General features: G+C 42.7%; 1 protein-coding gene and 1 long non-coding RNA gene across 2 annotated transcripts; both read right to left on the minus strand.

The window, feature by feature from the left end:
• Window positions 1-224: 224 nt before the first annotated feature.
• On the minus strand, window positions 225-16107 carry LOC308105674. The gene is made up of 6 exons (XR_013934926.1): window positions 15949-16107; window positions 14429-14479; window positions 11874-11921; window positions 9590-9675; window positions 8081-8122; window positions 225-363 (listed from the first exon to the last, which is right to left on the minus strand). It is a non-coding gene; the product is annotated as an uncharacterized lncRNA (long non-coding RNA).
• Window positions 359-8041, minus strand: LOC308105673 (uncharacterized protein). Its single transcript, XM_080456544.1, has 2 exons — window positions 7832-8041; window positions 359-7771 (listed from the first exon to the last, which is right to left on the minus strand). The coding sequence occupies exons 1-2, from the start codon at window positions 7947-7949 to the stop codon at window positions 960-962; spliced, it is 6930 nt and encodes a 2309-aa protein (XP_080312670.1). The 5' UTR covers window positions 7950-8041; the 3' UTR covers window positions 359-959.
• Window positions 16108-19114: the final 3007 nt, after the last annotated feature.

Here is a 19114-nt window from a genome sequence, read left to right on the forward strand (position 1 = left end):
TTTTGACAACATTTATTAAAAAATAATTTAGTCCTAATAAGTGTTACAGTCTTACAGCCCTAAAAACAAATGGTGAGTTAAAACATTTACAACATGCACATGTAAATATAAGGTAGTGGGTCATGAAAAGGCAGTATACAATCCAAAATAGTTTGTTATGCATTTTTTAGAATTGATTATTTTATGTGTGAGTTTGTTATTAAATTCAGGGATGGCCAATATTGTGTTTATAGAAATTGGGTACTACCGGTTCACGAGCCACAACATAAATGACAATTAGAAATATGACAATTATTCACAAAGAACATTCCTGAAATGTAGAAAAAGGTTAAAGGCAAAAACAATATCAGTGCTGGACGGCTTCTGAAAAACAGGGAAACAAGTGTTAGTGTTCTTTTCAAACAAATGCTTCACAATCAGTAATTATGAAAAAAGACAAAACAATGCTACAATATGAATAATACTAGCGACAAGAGAAAAAAGGTGAGATTTGGCTGCTGCGTAATGGGAGATTCCAAAGTATAGGTGCGGCTACGATGAGGCCCGGTCACTACTTGGGCAGCTGATTCACATGTTCCAGTGATATATCCAATGACAGGGTTGGTGATCAAGAGGTTCCATTGTTCGCAATCCGTTTGTTATTTAGTGTGGCAGATGAGACTTTGCGCTGGAGTGGCACCAGAGAATGATGTAGCGTTGGCTATGAATAGTTCATACCGTCAAACGATCATCTCTGGTGACCACTATTTGGGCAGCTCATTCACATGTTCCAGTGATATATCCAATGACAGGGTTGGTGATCAAGAGGTTCCATTGTTCGCAATCCTTTTGTTATTGAGTGCGGCAGATGTGATTTATAAGAGCAGGTCAGAATGCGTTTGGTGGGAAAGAGCACGATGTCCTTGAAACTAAGGTCTACATGGTTCCAGTGTTTGCAAGCTTGTCTTGCAGGCTATGCACTAGTCCTGATCGGAGGATAATACGCAATACACAGGATCATGGTAGCTGTAGTACGTACGTAGTACTCCAGACTGTAGACATTGCTCTGGTCTTGAGATGTAAATGTGATCCAACAGCGTGTTTTTGTCAGTAGTCTTCTCCTTGATCAGTTGTGTGTATCCTCTGGACTCGAGCAGCATCGCTATCGGAGTACCTACACTGGCCAGTAGATTTTCGTTGAAATCACCACAGACTACGATGGGATGGTGGTCCATCACTTCTAAGGAGTCCAGAAGCGCCTTCAGATTTTCCATGAACGGGTCATCGTAACGTGGTGGTCTGTACACTGCAGCGATCAGAAGCTTGACAGGGGACTCTATCTTGACGACCACAAACTCGAGGTTTGTCACATTGTGTAGGTAACGCTTTTCACATGCCTGGAAATGGTCCTTCACATACACAGCGACGCCACCGCCATTCTGTTCTGCACGTTCAGGACGGCTGGTGTACGAGATGTGCTTGTTGCGGCTGAACATGGTGTATCCATCCAATTGGAGACTGTCAGCCACAAAGGAGCCGGTGAGATGCGTCTCGGTCAAGCACAGGACATCTGCATGGGTCAGTTCGTGATGTTTTTTGATGTCCTGAATGTGTGCCGGTAAACTTTGCGTGTTGTGATGGACAATCGCGAGTGTTTGCGCCTGGCCTGTCGTCTCTCGATACTTCAACAGTGGCATAACACTGTCCAGTGAGGCGGTCTTCATGCATTCCAGGGCAGCTGTGATTGCAGGATCAGCATAGATTTTCTTCGCATCGAAGTCAATGATGTGCAATCCTTGCAATGACGTTGTCCTACTGAGGGCAACGTAGGCCATGCCTGGTTGGAAGATCCGTTTCAAGGAAACCACAGCAGATTGTGCAGTCATGCCTTGGACTTTGTGAGCTGTGCAAGCATATGCCAACTTGATGGGAAATTGCCTACGAAGCGTGTTATTGCTCAGGTGTTCCTCATATCTCTCGACGTACACTTGTGTACTGCCAGGTGTAGTTTTCCGGTATTTCTGTCCTGCTTCAGGCTTGTCTACTACAAGCCAAAGCTTGGCTACTCTACTCCCGTCCTCGTTTACGTGCATCTCTACACTAGCCATCTTGCCAAATGTCCCGTTCACAAGGCCATCCTCCACATCTATGTTCCTGATGATCACGATTGGGGCGCCTTCTGCAACCTGCAAGTTGTCAAGAAGATCGTTCTGCTCTCCTGTACAGGGACTGGCAAGGCGAGTCTTGTGGTTATGGACTTGTTTGTAGTCTTCCGCGGGTATGTTGACGATGTGGCTGTGGAGCGCAGACAAAGATTTGGCGTTGTGTTCGGACACCTCTTTGTTGGTTGCGAAGATGTGCACAACATCCTTAGGACAACGGTCACGCACAGTCACTCTCTGAGCAAGGAGTGCTTTGTCTGTGTCACTCAGCGGATCCTTCTTCGCTTTGACTCTCAACCTATTCAGAAGCTCTGCGTAGGGCAGATCATCTTTCTGTCGCATGATCTCGGTCAACGTGATCATCTGAAAGTGTTCGAGCAGAAGGTCCGGTTGGCCTTCCTCGAGCACACAGAGCGGTTTCCCACTTGACGTTGGAGGGAGCTGGTAAAAGTCGCCTACTACAAGTACCGACATGCCGCCGAATGGCCTCTTACTGCCTTTAATCTCCTGCAGTCTCCAGTGGATGTAGATAAACATAGCCTTTGAAATCATCGACACCTCATCTATGACGATGATCTCCGCATTTCCCAGCTTTGCCCTCACGTCATCCAATTTGTTTCCCAGTCCTATGTAGGGTGGTTTCAGTTTTCTTGGCAACTTCAACAGGGAATGCAGTGTGTTTCCCGCGATGTTGTATGCCGCAGTTCCTGTAAACGCAGACAGCAGCACTGTGGGCATGGATGCGTCCGTCTCCTCAAACAGTCTGGGGAGTCGACGGAGAATCCGTGTTGCCTCACCGTAGATGCACTTGATCAGGTGTGATTTGCCAGTTCCAGCACCCCCAGTGACAAAGAAGAAGAAGGGTTCGGGTTTCTGGTCGAGTACGCTCTTGAAGCACCATTCACGTACAGAGTGAAAGATGGAGGCTTGAGTCCGGTTGAGGTTTCGACACATTGAACGCAGATAATCGAGGCTCATTTGCGGAGCCGATACCCTGTGACCAACAATTGTACCCACCTCTTGACAACTGAACTCTGGGACGTCGTCTTGTTCGTCGTCTGCCTGTGGATCTTGATCTTGTTCGGCAAGACATTCCATCCGCTCGAGCTCATTTTCTGGGGCAATGTTGGCCCACGCATCTTCCGCAGGGCCATGCTTCATGAATTCCTCTAATGCTTCTTCCATCGATTTGCTGTGTTTTTCATACCTCATTTTGTTCTCATCAACAATGGCATTTGCGCGGCATGTCCATTTTTGTCCAGGTATTTTCACAGACGCAGAGTCGTAGAACTCCTTGTAGGTGGGGAAGATTGCGGTTTTCAGTGTGGTCTGATAGCGATGCGGAAGGTAAGCCTTCAGCAAGTTGCCGAAGTATTTCTCGGGGTCCTTCTGTTCCGAGAACTTCGCGTATCTGATAACCGCGGGTCGGCCATCCGTCGAGCGTTTCTTAATGGTTCCCATGTTGTCAGACAGCTTCAGGCAATCTGGCTTTTTTGCTTCGCTACCGTACACAATCCTGTACTCGGATGCAAATTCTGCTAGACACATGTTGTCAAACACCAGTGTTTTGGGTCTGGCGTTGTATTTGTCAAGAAGCCCTGACATCCACACTTGGTTCGAATCGGCTGGTCTTTTCTGCAGCAAGCTGAGCGGGAGGCTCATTTTCATTGCATTGTCATCCGTCGGGAGGAAGACAACTTCGCGGGAGCATTCCTTCAATTGCAAGCTGCAAGTTCGGGCCACTGCCTCCTGAGAGCTAACCTGTCTGTTTTTCACATATGCGTGAACAAGTTCGTTCATTGCACCCCTTTCGGTCACTTTTGTGGGGTCTATGCCTTCGACTACTTGTTTCAGAAGCTCACCCATCTCATGTTCGGCCTTGGATATGTAGGACAGCATGTATGAGATGCAAACAAAGTGGTCCAGGACAAACTGGATATCCATGTTGGCATTCCAGGCCTCCAGCAAAACTGGGTTGTAGTTGTTCACATAGCAGTCCTTGACTCCACGCTTCATCAAGAGGACCTGGACATTCCTCAAGTCTTCAAGATAGCTGTCGTACTCTTCGTGAGTCAAATTGCACTTTGCCAGCAACTCTGAGAGATCGGTCAGTTCTGATGGCAAGTCCAGAAGTAGATCATACAGAGGTTTGAGTTTGGCCAAAGCAGCTTGTGCTCTTGCCCTCTGTTGTTTGCCTATGCCTTCGGTACTCCTCTTTGCACTTCCGTTTGCTCCTTCATTTCCTCCTGTTGCGCCCCTTTCGTTTTCATCCGTGACTTCCTCCGTTGGATCAACTGGCGTTGGGTTAGTTAACCAGGTTGTGTCCACTGGTGCCTTGGGGAATCCAAACCTGCATGTCTTGTTACCTTTCTTACAGGACTTTGTGTGGTTTTTGCTGTGCATCTGAACTTCTTGGACAATTCGGTGAAGCACAGGATTTTCGTTTGGATCAGGCAGCTGGCACGAAATGTAGCGGTCCGCAAATTCGCATATCTTCTCGTCCGAGTCTTCTCCAAGTTTGGGGGCGTCGGCTACCCACATTAAGGCGTGAACATGCGGCGAACCCCGGTTTTGATACTCGATTCTATGGAACCAGTCTATGACGTGTCCGATTGGGCGAGCATCAGACAACAGCAGTTTTGTATACGCAGAACGAACTCGCTTGTCAAACATTCGCATGGTAGTCACTGCATTGCTTCTGAGGATGTCGCACTTCTCATTCCAGTCCAGCTTGTCAAAATCCACAATTTGGCCTTGCTGTGCTTTTATTGCCGTTATGACCTCTGGCCATCTGAATTCTGCAGCACTTAAGGTCAAAAAGAAGGTAGGTGGGCCTAACTGACGGACCATGGCAAATAAATCATACATGGTCTTCTGCCAGTAGGCTGGCGTCCCCCTCAGGGGTTGCATGAACCTTGTTGCATCCCGGTTTCTGACCAGTCTCTCAACTTCATGCTTGTCCTGCAACATCTTGTTGGAGATCCTGCGACCATCCTTGCTAAAGGGTTTGCCCTTCCTCAATTGAATTGAGATGGTGTTTTTTGCCAAGTGGGTCTCTGTAACAAACTGGGCAAAAAAGAGATAGCTTTGGTCTCTCGCAAAACGATCATCAACATTGAAAAGCCTTGCGTTGAAGTACCTGCTTGGTGTCAGTTTGAGCTTTCTCTTACGATCCAACGTGTTCTCTCCAGTTGGAAACAATGTAGGGAAGGCCCTTGCTTCGAGGTTAGGGGCTGTGCTATAGCTGACAGGCCTGTTTCCTTCAGCTGGGGCGATGCAGAATATGCCATCTCCGTATGTCATTGTCTCTTGTCCAATGTCATCCGGTTCCAAGCAACTGTCCAGGCCATGTCCAGGTCTCAGCGCATCTTGCTCATCTTGGGCAGTGGGTGGATGTTGATCCACTCTCTGTGACGGGTCGAGAGATTCAGTCGCATCGGCTACTTCCATCATTTCGGCGTCGTCACAACTGTCCATGACTTCGTCTGTGCCTGTCTGTTCAACAGTGGGTAGGTCTTCAAGTTCAACAGTGGGTAGGTCTTCAAGCTGGCCCTCCACATTTTCATCGTTGATGCTCTCATCATCTCGGATTGTGATGTTTTTGTAGTCGGGGTGTGTCTCGATGAGTTTCCTCAAGCCCAGTAAGACATTGGTCATATTGACAGTGTGAAACAAATGATGGCCTTTGTACCGCAGACGTCTCTTCAGTTTCACCCTGTACAAACGGGATGAGTCGAGCCTTCTGGGTAGGGTGTTTACTGTGGTTTCCACGTCTGCTGGCACGCACACCACAGCACCATATATAGCACTCTGTTTGCCTTTAGGAAGTGTGAGAATCTTGGCAAATGGTATGTCTATTGCCGATAATTGTCTTTCCAGCACATTGAGTTGGCGGAGCTCTGGAGGAATGGGTGCAAGTTCCAGGTTGTTTGCGACAGCCAAGCGTGGCATTCTTCCTGCTACTACACTTTTGTGACAGCATTGACAAATCCACTCTTTTCGCCTTTCTTCGGGTACAGTGCAATCTTCCGGCCCTCCACATTGATCATCACACGAATGAAGGTATTTGCCTGTTAAGCAGGCAGCAACCACGCGGGGTTTGATCGTGTAATTTGACCGATGACAAACATACACTTGATCAGAGAAAAGAGTCCGATGGCACGTTGTGCAAACAAAAGTTGGTCCATGTTTTATGACGTTCTGGAAACTCGCTATAGCGCCTTGCAGTAGCTCATTCTGTGTGGGTGCGGGAGCTAAATCTATCCTCGCAGTATCTAAATCTTTACTCGCTTTTACAGCAATGCCCCGTTTGCGCAGGTCATCACATAAGTCCTTGTAATAATTTCTTATTCTCATTGAACGTCGGATGTCACGGCGCATGTTGAAGAATGTGTCCGTTTTGCATCTGCGGGCCATGTAGGACTTCATGTGTTCCCTAACCTTTTCCCTGAACTTCTCATCTCCTCTGAACCTCTTGTTTACATAAGCCTTCATTTTGACTTGATGCTGCCCTCTGAACTCCTCATCTTCATTGTATGTTCTTGTGAAGTATGAGTTCTTAAATTGTTTTTGCCGTGTCCTGAATTTTGCATCCGTTATACATCTCATGGCAATGTATTTGTTCATGTATTCCTTCCTCGGAGTCCTAGGTTTTTCCTTGGTATCAGATTGCAGTTGGTCCTTTTGTCTCCTCATTATTTTCCGTTTCCGTTGTTGACTCATTTTGTTGGCTCCTTCATTTGAAGTGTCTGACATCACTTGTGTTGATGGTGAATGGCCTGCCTGCAGAGAATGCTTGGTGATTCGAGGTTCAGTGTTCGTTTCATCCTGGCTAGTTAGATCGACAGGCTCTTTGTTAATCAGGTTGTCAGGATGAACTTGTGTTGTTGACAGATGGGGTGACCGAGCATTTGTCTGTTCAAATGTCACTGGCATGAAGTCAAACTGCATTTTGTCAATCATGTTCGATGAATGTGAGAAGTCAATTAGCTGGTCAATCTTAGCGAACAGATCATCCAACTGTGTGAAGGTCATCATTACAGCTTTTCCTCCAGGCAAAGGTAGGCCATCAGCACTTCTCTGATGAGAGTCAAACAGTCCATATCTTCCAGACCTGTCTCTAAAAACAGCAATGGTGTGTGGTGATACTGTTAGGAGTGCATATTTCACATTCTCAGACAGACACTTAAGTCTTTCTTGAAGCTTCAGCCACCAATGCCGTCGGTAGGGCTCTCCCTCAGCTCTCATATATCCCATGTCCACGCTAGATTTTTTCACGGAGTACGTATTGTATTCCGTTTCCACCTTGAGAGGTACTTCCTCCATTGTCAGCTGGCATGACTTAAACAGCTTTTGTCTTTTTAGTTGTTCTATTGTTCTTTTATACAGACTGTCTCCCTTGTCCAGTATCTTGTCAAGATCATCCATCTTCAAGTCAAGACCTTCATGTTGGTGTGCCAAAAATGTCAGACCCATGCATGTACACTGCCGATTCTTTGACATTTGGGAAAACTTATGATGATTTTGGCTTTTGGATGCCTGCACAGATTTCACAGAGGGTGGCACGGTGCATGCTTGTTGTACAGGGTCATTGTTGGAAAGGTCCATGGCCTCGCCAATGTCGTCTTGTTCTTCAACATCAGACTGTGCATGTTGCTGACCTATTTCTACCACAGACTCCATGGCTGGACTAAATGTCTTTTGTGTCCCTTCATCGACCACTGTGCAACTGTTTGGTGAATCTGTATGGGCCAACTTAGCATCCCAGCATTTCTTTTTAGCAATAGATTTCTTTCCACGACGACCCATGATGTCACCAAGTTTTAGATCTGAACTTTTACGAAAATGTACACTCTTTACCAAAAAACAACCTTCAACCTTCAATACTAATGTAGCATTAGTCACAAATCACTCTAGGCATCAAGAATCAACTTACTTACCGTTAAAAAGTCACCAGAGGAGCTGTTTCGATCTGATGAACACTAGAATAAAAAAAGAGAACAATTTCAGACTAGCGCTATAGTTTTTTCTACCGTTATATTCTTGTGTAAAAAACGTGTGTGCCATTTTATGACAGTAGATTTTCAGGCCGCTGCGCAGCCTTCAAAACCTAGTCCTCTGTTGCGCTGCTAAGAGCGTTGGTCACTGAAGCATGGCCATTTAAAGTGTTTTACACTGCTATAGCACCTACCAAGTTTGGGGCGTTAAGCATGCTCTGAACTGTAGTTATGGCTGTTTAAAGGGCACATTTTTTATGAAAATCTTTGTCTATGATCAAGTATCGGTATATATGAAGTCATTTCTCTGACTGCGTTGAGTTCTTTCAGCTTTCCATAATGTGCATTATTGGTGTGTTAGCAATCTAACAGCTGCATTTGTATGTATGGTGCTTATTTTATTTATATACATCTACCATTCATGCAATTATGGCTATGACAGACATAGCTGACATTCCCTTGTTGAACTTTAACTATTCAAGATTTTATACAATATTAACCAAAACATTTGGAAAAGTAGAACTAAAGAGAGAAAGTATTACATAAGCATATATGTCTACCAAAGATTATGTATATGATGAGTACACCATAGAATTGAAGTACGCATATCATCTGCATAGTTTATATTAGGTATAGCAGTGTGGGAAAATAATGCATTAATTCATAAGTTTACTGTTGCAAACACTAATGTTACCATTTATCTGTAGAGTAATGGTGTAACCATTTTGTTTTATTCCATTTGAATTATTTGATTAAGAATGGCTGACAGCTTTGACTAAATTGGATCCTATTACCTTTTAAAAATGTGTGGAAACAGAATGTAATTAGAGAAAGGGCTCCAAGAGGTCTCTACCAGGTTAGGTCGGTTATTGTGGGCCAGCAATGTTTGGAATACGTCAATCAGGATGAATATGAAAAACTGGACAGATTTGTTTTTGATCACTAAGGACAGAATTCTGCTCTGGCATCCAGACAGTGTGTGTGCACAGTTTCACTGCCATCAAGCCAACGGTACCAGAGATTGACTGTCCACAGACAGAGTGACACACAAAAAGACAGACAGTGTGCAAAACAGTCTCAGCCATGCCTTCCGGCCTGACGGAGACAATAAAGAGTGCAAAATAAGCAAAAATAATAGGAGTTGGCATTTTAAAAATAAAGAAAATGTGTTTCAATTAAGCTAATCATATGGGGACCAACAAAATAATTTGTAATGCATGTAATGCGCCGATCTCTGTGAGGACGGCGGTCACAGAGATTCCATGATTTTTCAAAAGTACAGTAAAATCACCGTTTTGCTGACAGCAATGGCACACTATTGATATGGCAGTCAAAGAGTTAAACTAAATAGAGTATACATATTGGCAATGTCTCCTTAAAAACTGACAATGGATTGACCCCAAGACAATTTCCATATGCCAACATTAGATAGTCATGTTATGTTAAACAAACCTTGCAGTAGTGCAGTCTGGGATGGTCCCCTCAGTCCACTGCTGTGTTGGCCAAGATATCAGGTCCGGTGTACAGCCACGCAACAGCTGAAATTTTCAATCAAAAATACTGTATTTAGAAAAAAATATAAAAGTAAATGCATGTAGTGACAAGCTGTCAAGTGAATTTGTATATTGGCTATTTAAAATAAGGCAACAAGTTTAAAGTGAGCTTGTAGATCTGCTATTTTCAAATATGTATAATGCCTTGTTATCATATGGCTACAGATGTTTGCCAATTTGGGAGATAATTGTAAAATAGCAGATATAGAAGCTCACAACGTGTCGCATTGTGAGATTGTAGATCAGCTATTTTCAAATGTACAACAACATAAACAATAAACAACAATCTAAATCTACAAAGTAACTCAAGTTTTCAAAACATTGTAGTGGATTACAAGTACAATATTTGTCTATCAATGCCAACATACCAAATAAGCAATGCAACACTGTACAGTACTCACACCGCAAATGTACACAGATAGATTAGACAGACACAGCCTGAGCACAAAGCATGAGCATGTCAATATAGGGACAATAGCAGATCTACAAGCTCAGAAAATCAGCTTGTAGATCTGCTATTTTAAATAAAGGTTAAGTGGTGTGACCAGGTGTGACACACACACACACACACACACACACACACACACACACACACACACACACACACACACACACACACACACACACACACACACACACACACACACACACACACACACACACACACACACACACACACACACACAATAGATCTTGAAAATTGAACCAGACAAGTCAGTGTGCTGAAAAATTTGCCACATATGGATAAGACAGACACAGATGAGACGCAGGGCCTGTTAAATGGCATCAACAATGGGTCATTTATTTAACCACACCTCTAATCACCCCCCTATTATCACCTTTCAGTCAGCTGACAACTCTATAGAAACTTGAAGCAACACATACTTGTCACCTGTACATGCATAATAGACAAGTAAGACGCGCGAACGCTGGAAGCGAACGCAGCTCTAAAATATTTTGTATTTACGGACTTGTAATCTGTGTTATTTCACAGTGATGGGGAGAGAACATTGACTGTGTGTGTGTGTGTGTGTGTGTGTGTGTGTGTGTGTGTGTGTGTGTGTGTGTGTGTGTGTGTGTGTGTGTGTGTGTGTGTGTGTGTGTGTGCAGGCTGTTGTGCATTGTAATCAGAGCATTGTCTCAATTCCTGCACTCTGGCGCACTCGGGTGGCTGCTGACAGGCAGTGCACGCATGCGAGTCACATGGCACGCATGTGAGTCACATGGGTGTGTGAGCCAATGAGAGCATGAACACAGACACACACACACACACAACCCAAGCAGAGTTACATAGTAAGCTCCACTTGGTCGGAGGCGAACAATAGCAGATCTACAAGCTCAGAAGTGATCTACAAGTGAGCTATGTAGATCGGCCGTTTAAAATGAAGCAACAAGCTTACAGTGAGCTTGTAGATCTGCTACTTTCCAAACATTACAAACTCACAGCGAGCTTGTAGATCTGCTATTTTCGAATATGTATAATGCCATGTTATCACATGGCTACAGATGTCTGCCAATTTGGGATATAATTGGAAAATAGCAGATCTACAAGCTCAATGCGTCACATTGTGGGCTTGTAGATCTGCCATTTTCAAATAGCCAAAGTTTAAATAGGGCTGAAGTGGTTAGTGTAGCCTATGTTTTTTAAACAACAATCTAAATCTACAAAGTAACTCAAGTTTTCAAAACATTGTAGTGGATTACAAGTACAATATCTGTCTATCAATGCCAACATACCAAATAAGCAATGCAACACTGTACAGTACTCACACCGCAAATGTACACAGATAGATTAGACAGACACAGCCTGAGCACAAGGCATGAGCATGTCAATATAGGGACAATAGCAGATCTACAAGCTCAGAAAATCAGCTTGAAGATCTGCTATTTTAAATAAAGGTTAAGTGGTGTGACCATGTGTGACCACACACAAAATGTATTCAACCCCTAACAACACCTCTAATCACCTTTCAGTCAGCTGACAACTCTATAGAAACTAGAAGCAACACATACTTGTCACCTGGATGCCAGTAGTTCTCAAACTATTGTAATGTCAAAGAGCTTCCATTTTTAGCCTATGCACAAGACCACAGACCCCCATAACCTAGTATTCAACCCCAAGACAATGTCAATAAGCCAACATTAGATAGTTACATCGAAAATAGGATCAGGATGTTACACACCTTGCAGGTCTGGGATGGTCTGTCTGTCACCTGGGTCCACAGCCGAAGCTGTAAAATAAATAAATACAATATTTTAGACACAGAGTTATGAAAGTACATGCATATCAATAGACAATAGCAGATCTACAAGCTCTAGATGGGCTACAAGTTTACAGTGAGCTTGTAGATCTGCTATTTTCAATATGTACAATGCCTTGTTATCACATGGCTACAGATGTCTGACAATTTGGGATATAATTGGAAAATAGCAGATCTACAAGCTCAACGCGTCGCATTGTGAGCTTGTAGATCTGCCATTTTCAAATAGCCAAAGTTTAAATAGGGCTGAAGTGGTTAGTGTAGCCTATGTTTTTTAAACAACAATCTAAATCTACAAAGGAACTCAAGTTTTCAAAACATTGTAGTGGATTACAAGTACAATATTTGTCTATCAATGCCAACATACCAAATAAGCAATGCAACACTGTACAGTACTCACACCGCAAATGTACAAAGATAGATTAGACAGACATAGCCTGAGCACAAGGCATGAGCATGTCAATATAGGGACAATAGCAGATCTACAAGCTCAGAAAATCAGCTTGTAGATCTGCTATTTTAAATAAAGGTTAAGTGGTGTGACCATGTGTGACCACACACACACACACACAGAGAGATCTTGAAAATTGAACCAGACAAGTCAGTGTGCTGAAAAATTTGCCACATATGGATAAGACAGACACAGATGAGACACAATAGGCCTGTTAAATGGCATCAACTATGGGTCATTTATTCAACCCCTAACCACACCTCTAATCACCCCCCTATTATCACCTTTCAGTCAGCTGACAACTCTATAGAAACTTGAAGCAACACATACTTGTCACCTGTACATGCATAATAGACAATAGCAGATCTACAAGCTCAGAAGTGATCTACAAGTGAGCTATGTAGATCGGCCATTTAAAATGAAGCAACAAGCTTACAGTGAGCTTGTAGATCTGCTATTTTCCAAACATTATAAACTCACAGCGAGCTTGTAGATCTGCTATTTTCGAATATGTATAATGCCATGTTATCACATGGCTACAGATGTCTACCAATGTGGGATATAATTGGAAAATAGCAGATCTACAAGCTCAAAGTGTCGCATTGTGAGCTAGTAGATCTGCCAAAGTTTAAATAGGGCTGAAGTGGGGCTGAAGTGGTTAGTGTAGCCTATGTTTTTTAAACAACAATCTAAATCTAAAAAGTTTTCAAAACATTGTAGTGGATTACAAGTACAATATTTGTCTATCAATGCCAACATACCAAATAAGCAATGCAACACTGTACAGTACTCACACCGCAAATGTACAAAGATAGATTAGACAGACATAGCCTGAGCACAAGGCATGAGCATGTCAATATAGGGACAATAGCAGATCTACAAGCTCAGAAAATCAGCTTGTAGATCTGCTATTTTAAATAAAGGTTAAGTGGTGTGACCATGTGTGACCACACACACACACACACACACACACACACACACACACACACACACAGAGAGATCTTGAAAATTGAACCAGACAAGTCAGTGTGCTGAAAAATGTGCCACATATGGATAAGACAGACACAGATGAGACACAATAGGCCTGTTAAATGGCATCAACAATGGGTCATTTATTCAACCCCTAACCACACCTCTAATCACCCCCCTATTATCACCTTTCAGTCAGCTGACAACTCTATAGAAACTTGAAGCAACACATACTTGTCACCTGTACATGCATAATAGACAATAGCAGATGTACAAGCTCAGAAGTGATCTACAAGTGAGCTATGTAGATCGGCCATTTAAAATGAAGCAACAAGCTTACAGTGAGCTTGTAGATCTGCTATTTTCCAAACATTATAAACTCACAGCGAGCTTGTAGATCTGCTATTTTCGAATATGTATAATGCCATGTTATCACATGGCTACAGATGTCTACCAATGTGGGATATAATTGGAAAATAGCAGATCTACAAGCTCAAAGTGTCGCATTGTGAGCTAGTAGATCTGCCAAAGTTTAAATAGGGCTGAAGTGGGGCTGAAGTGGTTAGTGTAGCCTATGTTTTTTAAACAACAATCTAAATCTAAAAAGTTTTCAAAACATTGTAGTGGATTACAAGTACAATATTTGTCTATCAATGCCAACATATCAAATAAGCAATGCAACACTGTACAGTACTCACAACGCAAATGTACACAGATAGATTAGACAGACACAGCCTGAGCACAAGGCATGAGCATGTCAATATAGGGACAATAGCAGAGCTACAAGCTCTGAAAATCAGCTTGTAGATCTGCTATTTTAAATAAAGGTTAAGTGGTGTTACCACACACACACACAATTTATTCAACCCCTAACAACACCTCTAATCACCTTTCAGTCAGCTGACAACTCTATAGAAACTAGAAGCAACACATACTTGTCACCTGGATGCCAGTGGTTCTCAAACTATTGTAATGTCAAAGAGCTTCCATTTTTAGCCTATGCACAAGACCACAGACCCCCATAATAAATGGAAAATAGGATCAGGATGTTACACACCTTGCAGTAGGTCTGGGATAGTCTGTCTGTCACCTGGGTCCACAGCCAGAGCTGTAAAAAAAGAAATACAATATTTTAGACACAGAGTTATGAAAGTACATGCATATCAATAGACAATAGCAGATCTACAAGCTCACACGTGATCTACACGTGAGCTTGTAGATAAGCTATTTAAAAAAGGCTACAAGTTTACAGTGAGCTTGTAGATCTCATATTTTCAAATATGTATAATGCCTTGTTATCACATGGCTACAGAGTCTGCCAATTTTAGAGATAATTGTTAAATAGCAGATCTACAAGCTCACAATGTATAGCATTGTGAGCTTGTAGATCTGCCATTTTCAAATAGAAAAGTTTGAGTAGGGCTTAAGTGGTTAATGTAGCCAATGTTTTTTAAATAATAATCAAAATCAACTAACTAAAGTAGTTTTCAAATAATTGTAGTGGATCAAAAGTTCAACATTTGCCTCTGAGATGAAGTACAATACAAGTACAATAGTGGATAGAAGTACAAGCAGAATATTTATCTATCTATGCCTGCCAACTGTGGGTGCGTTCGGAAATTACGCACCGGAGCACACTCGCCTATTAGTTTGTATTGGCCAGTGCGCTCAGTGCTGTATTTTCGAACGTGCCCTGTCTGTGTCGAGACAGACACAAACAAAGCTCCAAGGAGCTGTGTGTGACGTCACTGCCATGCGGAAGTTGTAAGCATACATTTATAGCCGTTAGCATCGGTTAGCCTAGCTGACGAATCCTTGTTGTTTTTAACCTAGTTTCAGATCAACTGTCGCTGCTTAAAGTTAGTTTTAGCAGATCTACAAGCTCAATTTTAGCAGACAAGATATAACAAATGCAATGTTGATTAAAAGCTGCATTCTGCGTTATATAATGAATTGTTATAGACAGGTCGATGGCAAAACTAAACAATAAAAGCCTGGAGATCGAGGCTCGGTTGATGGTGACGTGATTGTATGAAAACAAAGTCACCAACAAACTGGCGATTGCACTTAATTCATTTAAGGCCCGTACATGTACATACACGTTCACATTTCAAATATAAAGTGCTTACCTCATGGCCACGGATGTAACAATTCCGTTCGGGCCTTCAGAAGTACCCGTATCTTCAGTATTGTTAAATAAAAAGCATTTTAATCCGATCGGTGGCCATTTTCTCAGCATGTCCTCCATATGCTTTCAACTACGCGACCCCATCGGTTGGTAGGTGTACTGCACTCTGATAGAGTGTGCTAACTATGAGAAAATGGCCACCGATCGGATTAAAATGTTTTTTTATTGAACAATACGGAAGATACGGCTACTTCTGAGGAACCATACATAATTATAACATCCGTGGCCATGGAGTAAAAACTTTGTTTGAAATCTGAACGTTGAAGTAGATTAGAGGGTCCAAAAAGGGAGAAAGTGCAAACACCAGGTTGCAGTTCATCCATGACCGTCGTGTGGTCCAAGGCTACAATCAGAGTTATGAACTGAAAGCGATATAAAGTATTACTCACCTCAGACAAAAGACGACGAAATGAAAGTCTTCCGAAGAAAACAAAGTAGATCGATGATATAATATGAAGCTAAATCAAGAAGATCCGTTTCCAATAGTAAATGACCGAGGCTATCGCCGGATTTTGATTTGTGAGAAGGAAGCGTGTGAATGCTGTGAGTCTAAGGGGAGGGACAAAATCAGCAAGAGCTGTGATTGGTCTGCTCAGGCAAAAGAGTCAGAACAAGTCCGGGCAAGCCCTGTCGCAACCCCTCCCCCCCACGAACCTCGCGTCACCAGTGTTTCCAACTCGGAGGAACCCCCCCCCCCCACACACACACACACACACACACACACACACACACACACACACACACACACACACACACACACACACACACACACACACACACACACACACACACACACACACACACACACACACACACACACACACACACTAAACCATTTCCGTATCCTTTCTAAAGCGGATGCAGCCGTTGGCTCTGAAATGCATGTAAAATTTATGCTGCTTTCATAGAACAAACAAAAAGACATTGAAGTATTAACCAAAAATAGATACATTTGTTTTAAATGCAAACGTCATTTTATTAATTTAAAAGTTAAAAAGAAGAAGTTAGCGAAATATATAACAGCAATAATAATAATAATAATAATAATAATAATAATAATAATAATAATAATAATTAAAAAAACACAGAAGCCAGTTACATTACTAATTTCTCCCAGAAAATATACTTAAAGTACCAGAAGTAAAAGTACTAATTATGCAGAATGTCCCATTTCAAGTTTTCAAATGCATACAATGTATACAAATCTTTAGAAAATAGCAGATCTACAAGCTCACAACGCATCGGGCACTAGGGATAACTGGGCACCAAAACCGAGGGAAATGTGGGCACCTGGTCAACTGGGCACTAGGGACAACTGGGCACTAGGGACAACTGGGCACCAAAACCATCTGGGCAGTAGGGACATGTGGGCATCTGGACAACTGGGAACTGGGCATTTGGGACATGTGGGCAACTGGACAACTGGGCACCTGGAGGAATGGGCACCTTAATTAGGATTTGTGTTTTTTGTACTTTACACAGCATGATAAGCTCACAACGCATCGGGCAATAGGGATAACTGGGCACCAAAACCTAGGGAAATGTTGGCACCTAGTCAACTGGGCACTAGGGACAACTGGGCACCAAAACCATCTGGGCAGTGGGGACATGTGGGCACCTGGACAACTGGGAACTGGGCACTTGGGACATGTGGGCATCTGGACAACTGGGCACCTGGAGGAGTGGGCACCTGAATTAGGATTTGTGTTTTTTGTACTTTACACATAGTGTGTTTTGAAGAAAATTCAAAATGGCGGAAAATCTATCCAGACGGAAATGGGCGTGGCGTACATGGGGAGTTGCGTCATGACCCAAGGAATCTAGGGAAAAGGAAATTTTGATTTTACGACCTACGGTTCAAGAGTTATAGGCCAAAAGGTAAAGTGGGCTGTTATAGCGCCACCATGTGGCCGACTGGTGTGATTTTTTTTAAACAATTTTGCAATAAACTATTAACCTCCCCTCCAAGTCATGTAACTGTAGCCCTTATGGTTTCCGAGAAAAAAATACTTGAATGGGAGTTTTTGCAATTCCCATTAAAGTGGATGGGGAAATTTAATGCACTAATAAATCAATATAAAAAAATCTATCCAGACGCAAATGGGCGTGGCCTATATAAGGAGTTGCGTCATGACCCAAGGAATCTAGGGAAAAAGAAATTTTGATTTTACGACCTACGGTTCAAGAGTTATAGGCCAAAAGGTAAAGTGGGCTGTTATAGCGCCACCATGTGGCCGACTGGTGTGATTTTTTTAAAAATAATTTTGCAATAAACTATTAACCTCCCCTCCAAGTCATGTAACTCTAGCCCTTATGGTTTCCGAGAAAAAAATACTTGAATGGGAGTTTTTGCAATTCCCATTAAAGTGGATGGGGAAATTTAATGCACTAATAAATCAATATCAAAAAATCTATCCAGACGCAAATGGGCGTGGCCTATATGGGGAGATGCGTCGTGACCCAAGGAATCCAGGTGAAAAGAAATTTTGATTTTACGACCTACGGTTCAAGAGTTATAGGCCAAAACGTAAAGGGGGCTGTTATAGCGCCACCATGTGGCCGATTGGTGTGATTTTTTTTTAAATAATTTTGGACTAAATTATGAACCTCCCCTCCAAATGTGGTAACTCTAGCTCTTACAGTTTCTGAGAAAAAAATACTTGAATTAGAGTTTTTTCACTTTTACATTAAAGCGGATGGGGAAATTTAATGCACTAATAAATCAATATCAATTAAACTATTTAACCAATCTCTTAGCAAAATACAAGCGCACGATTCCAGGTCAAGACGGTCATTTTGAGATATGGCACAACATTGGGAGATAAAAACTGTGGGAGAAATAGCAGTTTGAAATATTGTTTATCTATAAATAAAGAGTATAGAGTACTATAGTCTGGTTGCCCTGTTAGGGCAACCACACTAACTAGACGGGTCGCAATTCAGGGCAATTGCAAAGTGTGGTTGCGCCGACGCCGGTCGCAGGTTGCCGCCGCCCGGATTTGAGGAATATGCTTGGAGGAATACCATCGGAGGCCGCGTGACGTGCCATTAGAATTTGGTGCTGATTGGATCCTGTGTTCGTGATACATGGCGTTTTGATTTGAAGAAATAGGCCCCTCCCACTAAAATAAATAAGCCCCTCCCACAAATGTAGCGGGCCAATGACATCGTCATGTCACTCCTGAGATCACCTGCTTTTCAATTTGAGAGGAGTGATCCCCCCAAAAATCATGTTTTTGCATCAAACGGTTACGTTTTGCACAGTTGTGGCGCCCCCTATGGGTCAAAGTGGAAATGCTTTTGGGGATTCGTTGAGTAAAGCACCCTCGACATGTTATTCAAATTTGGGATCGATTGGACGTTTCGTTCGTGATTTTTGGCATTTTTGGTAAAACGGGCTCCTCCCACTAACTTTGGAAGCCAATTACGGACGAACGGTAAGGACTATCATAATGCCGTTTGGATAGGTTTATCGCATGAGTCCATAGATCACGTGTACCGATTTGTGTGCGATTTGGAAAAAAAGAATCGGAAAAGGTGCAAAAAGTGTGTTTT

This window comes from Gymnoscopelus braueri (genome assembly GCF_963280865.1).
Source record: "Gymnoscopelus braueri genome assembly, chromosome: 18".
Lineage (NCBI taxonomy): Eukaryota > Metazoa > Chordata > Actinopteri > Myctophiformes > Myctophidae > Gymnoscopelus > Gymnoscopelus braueri.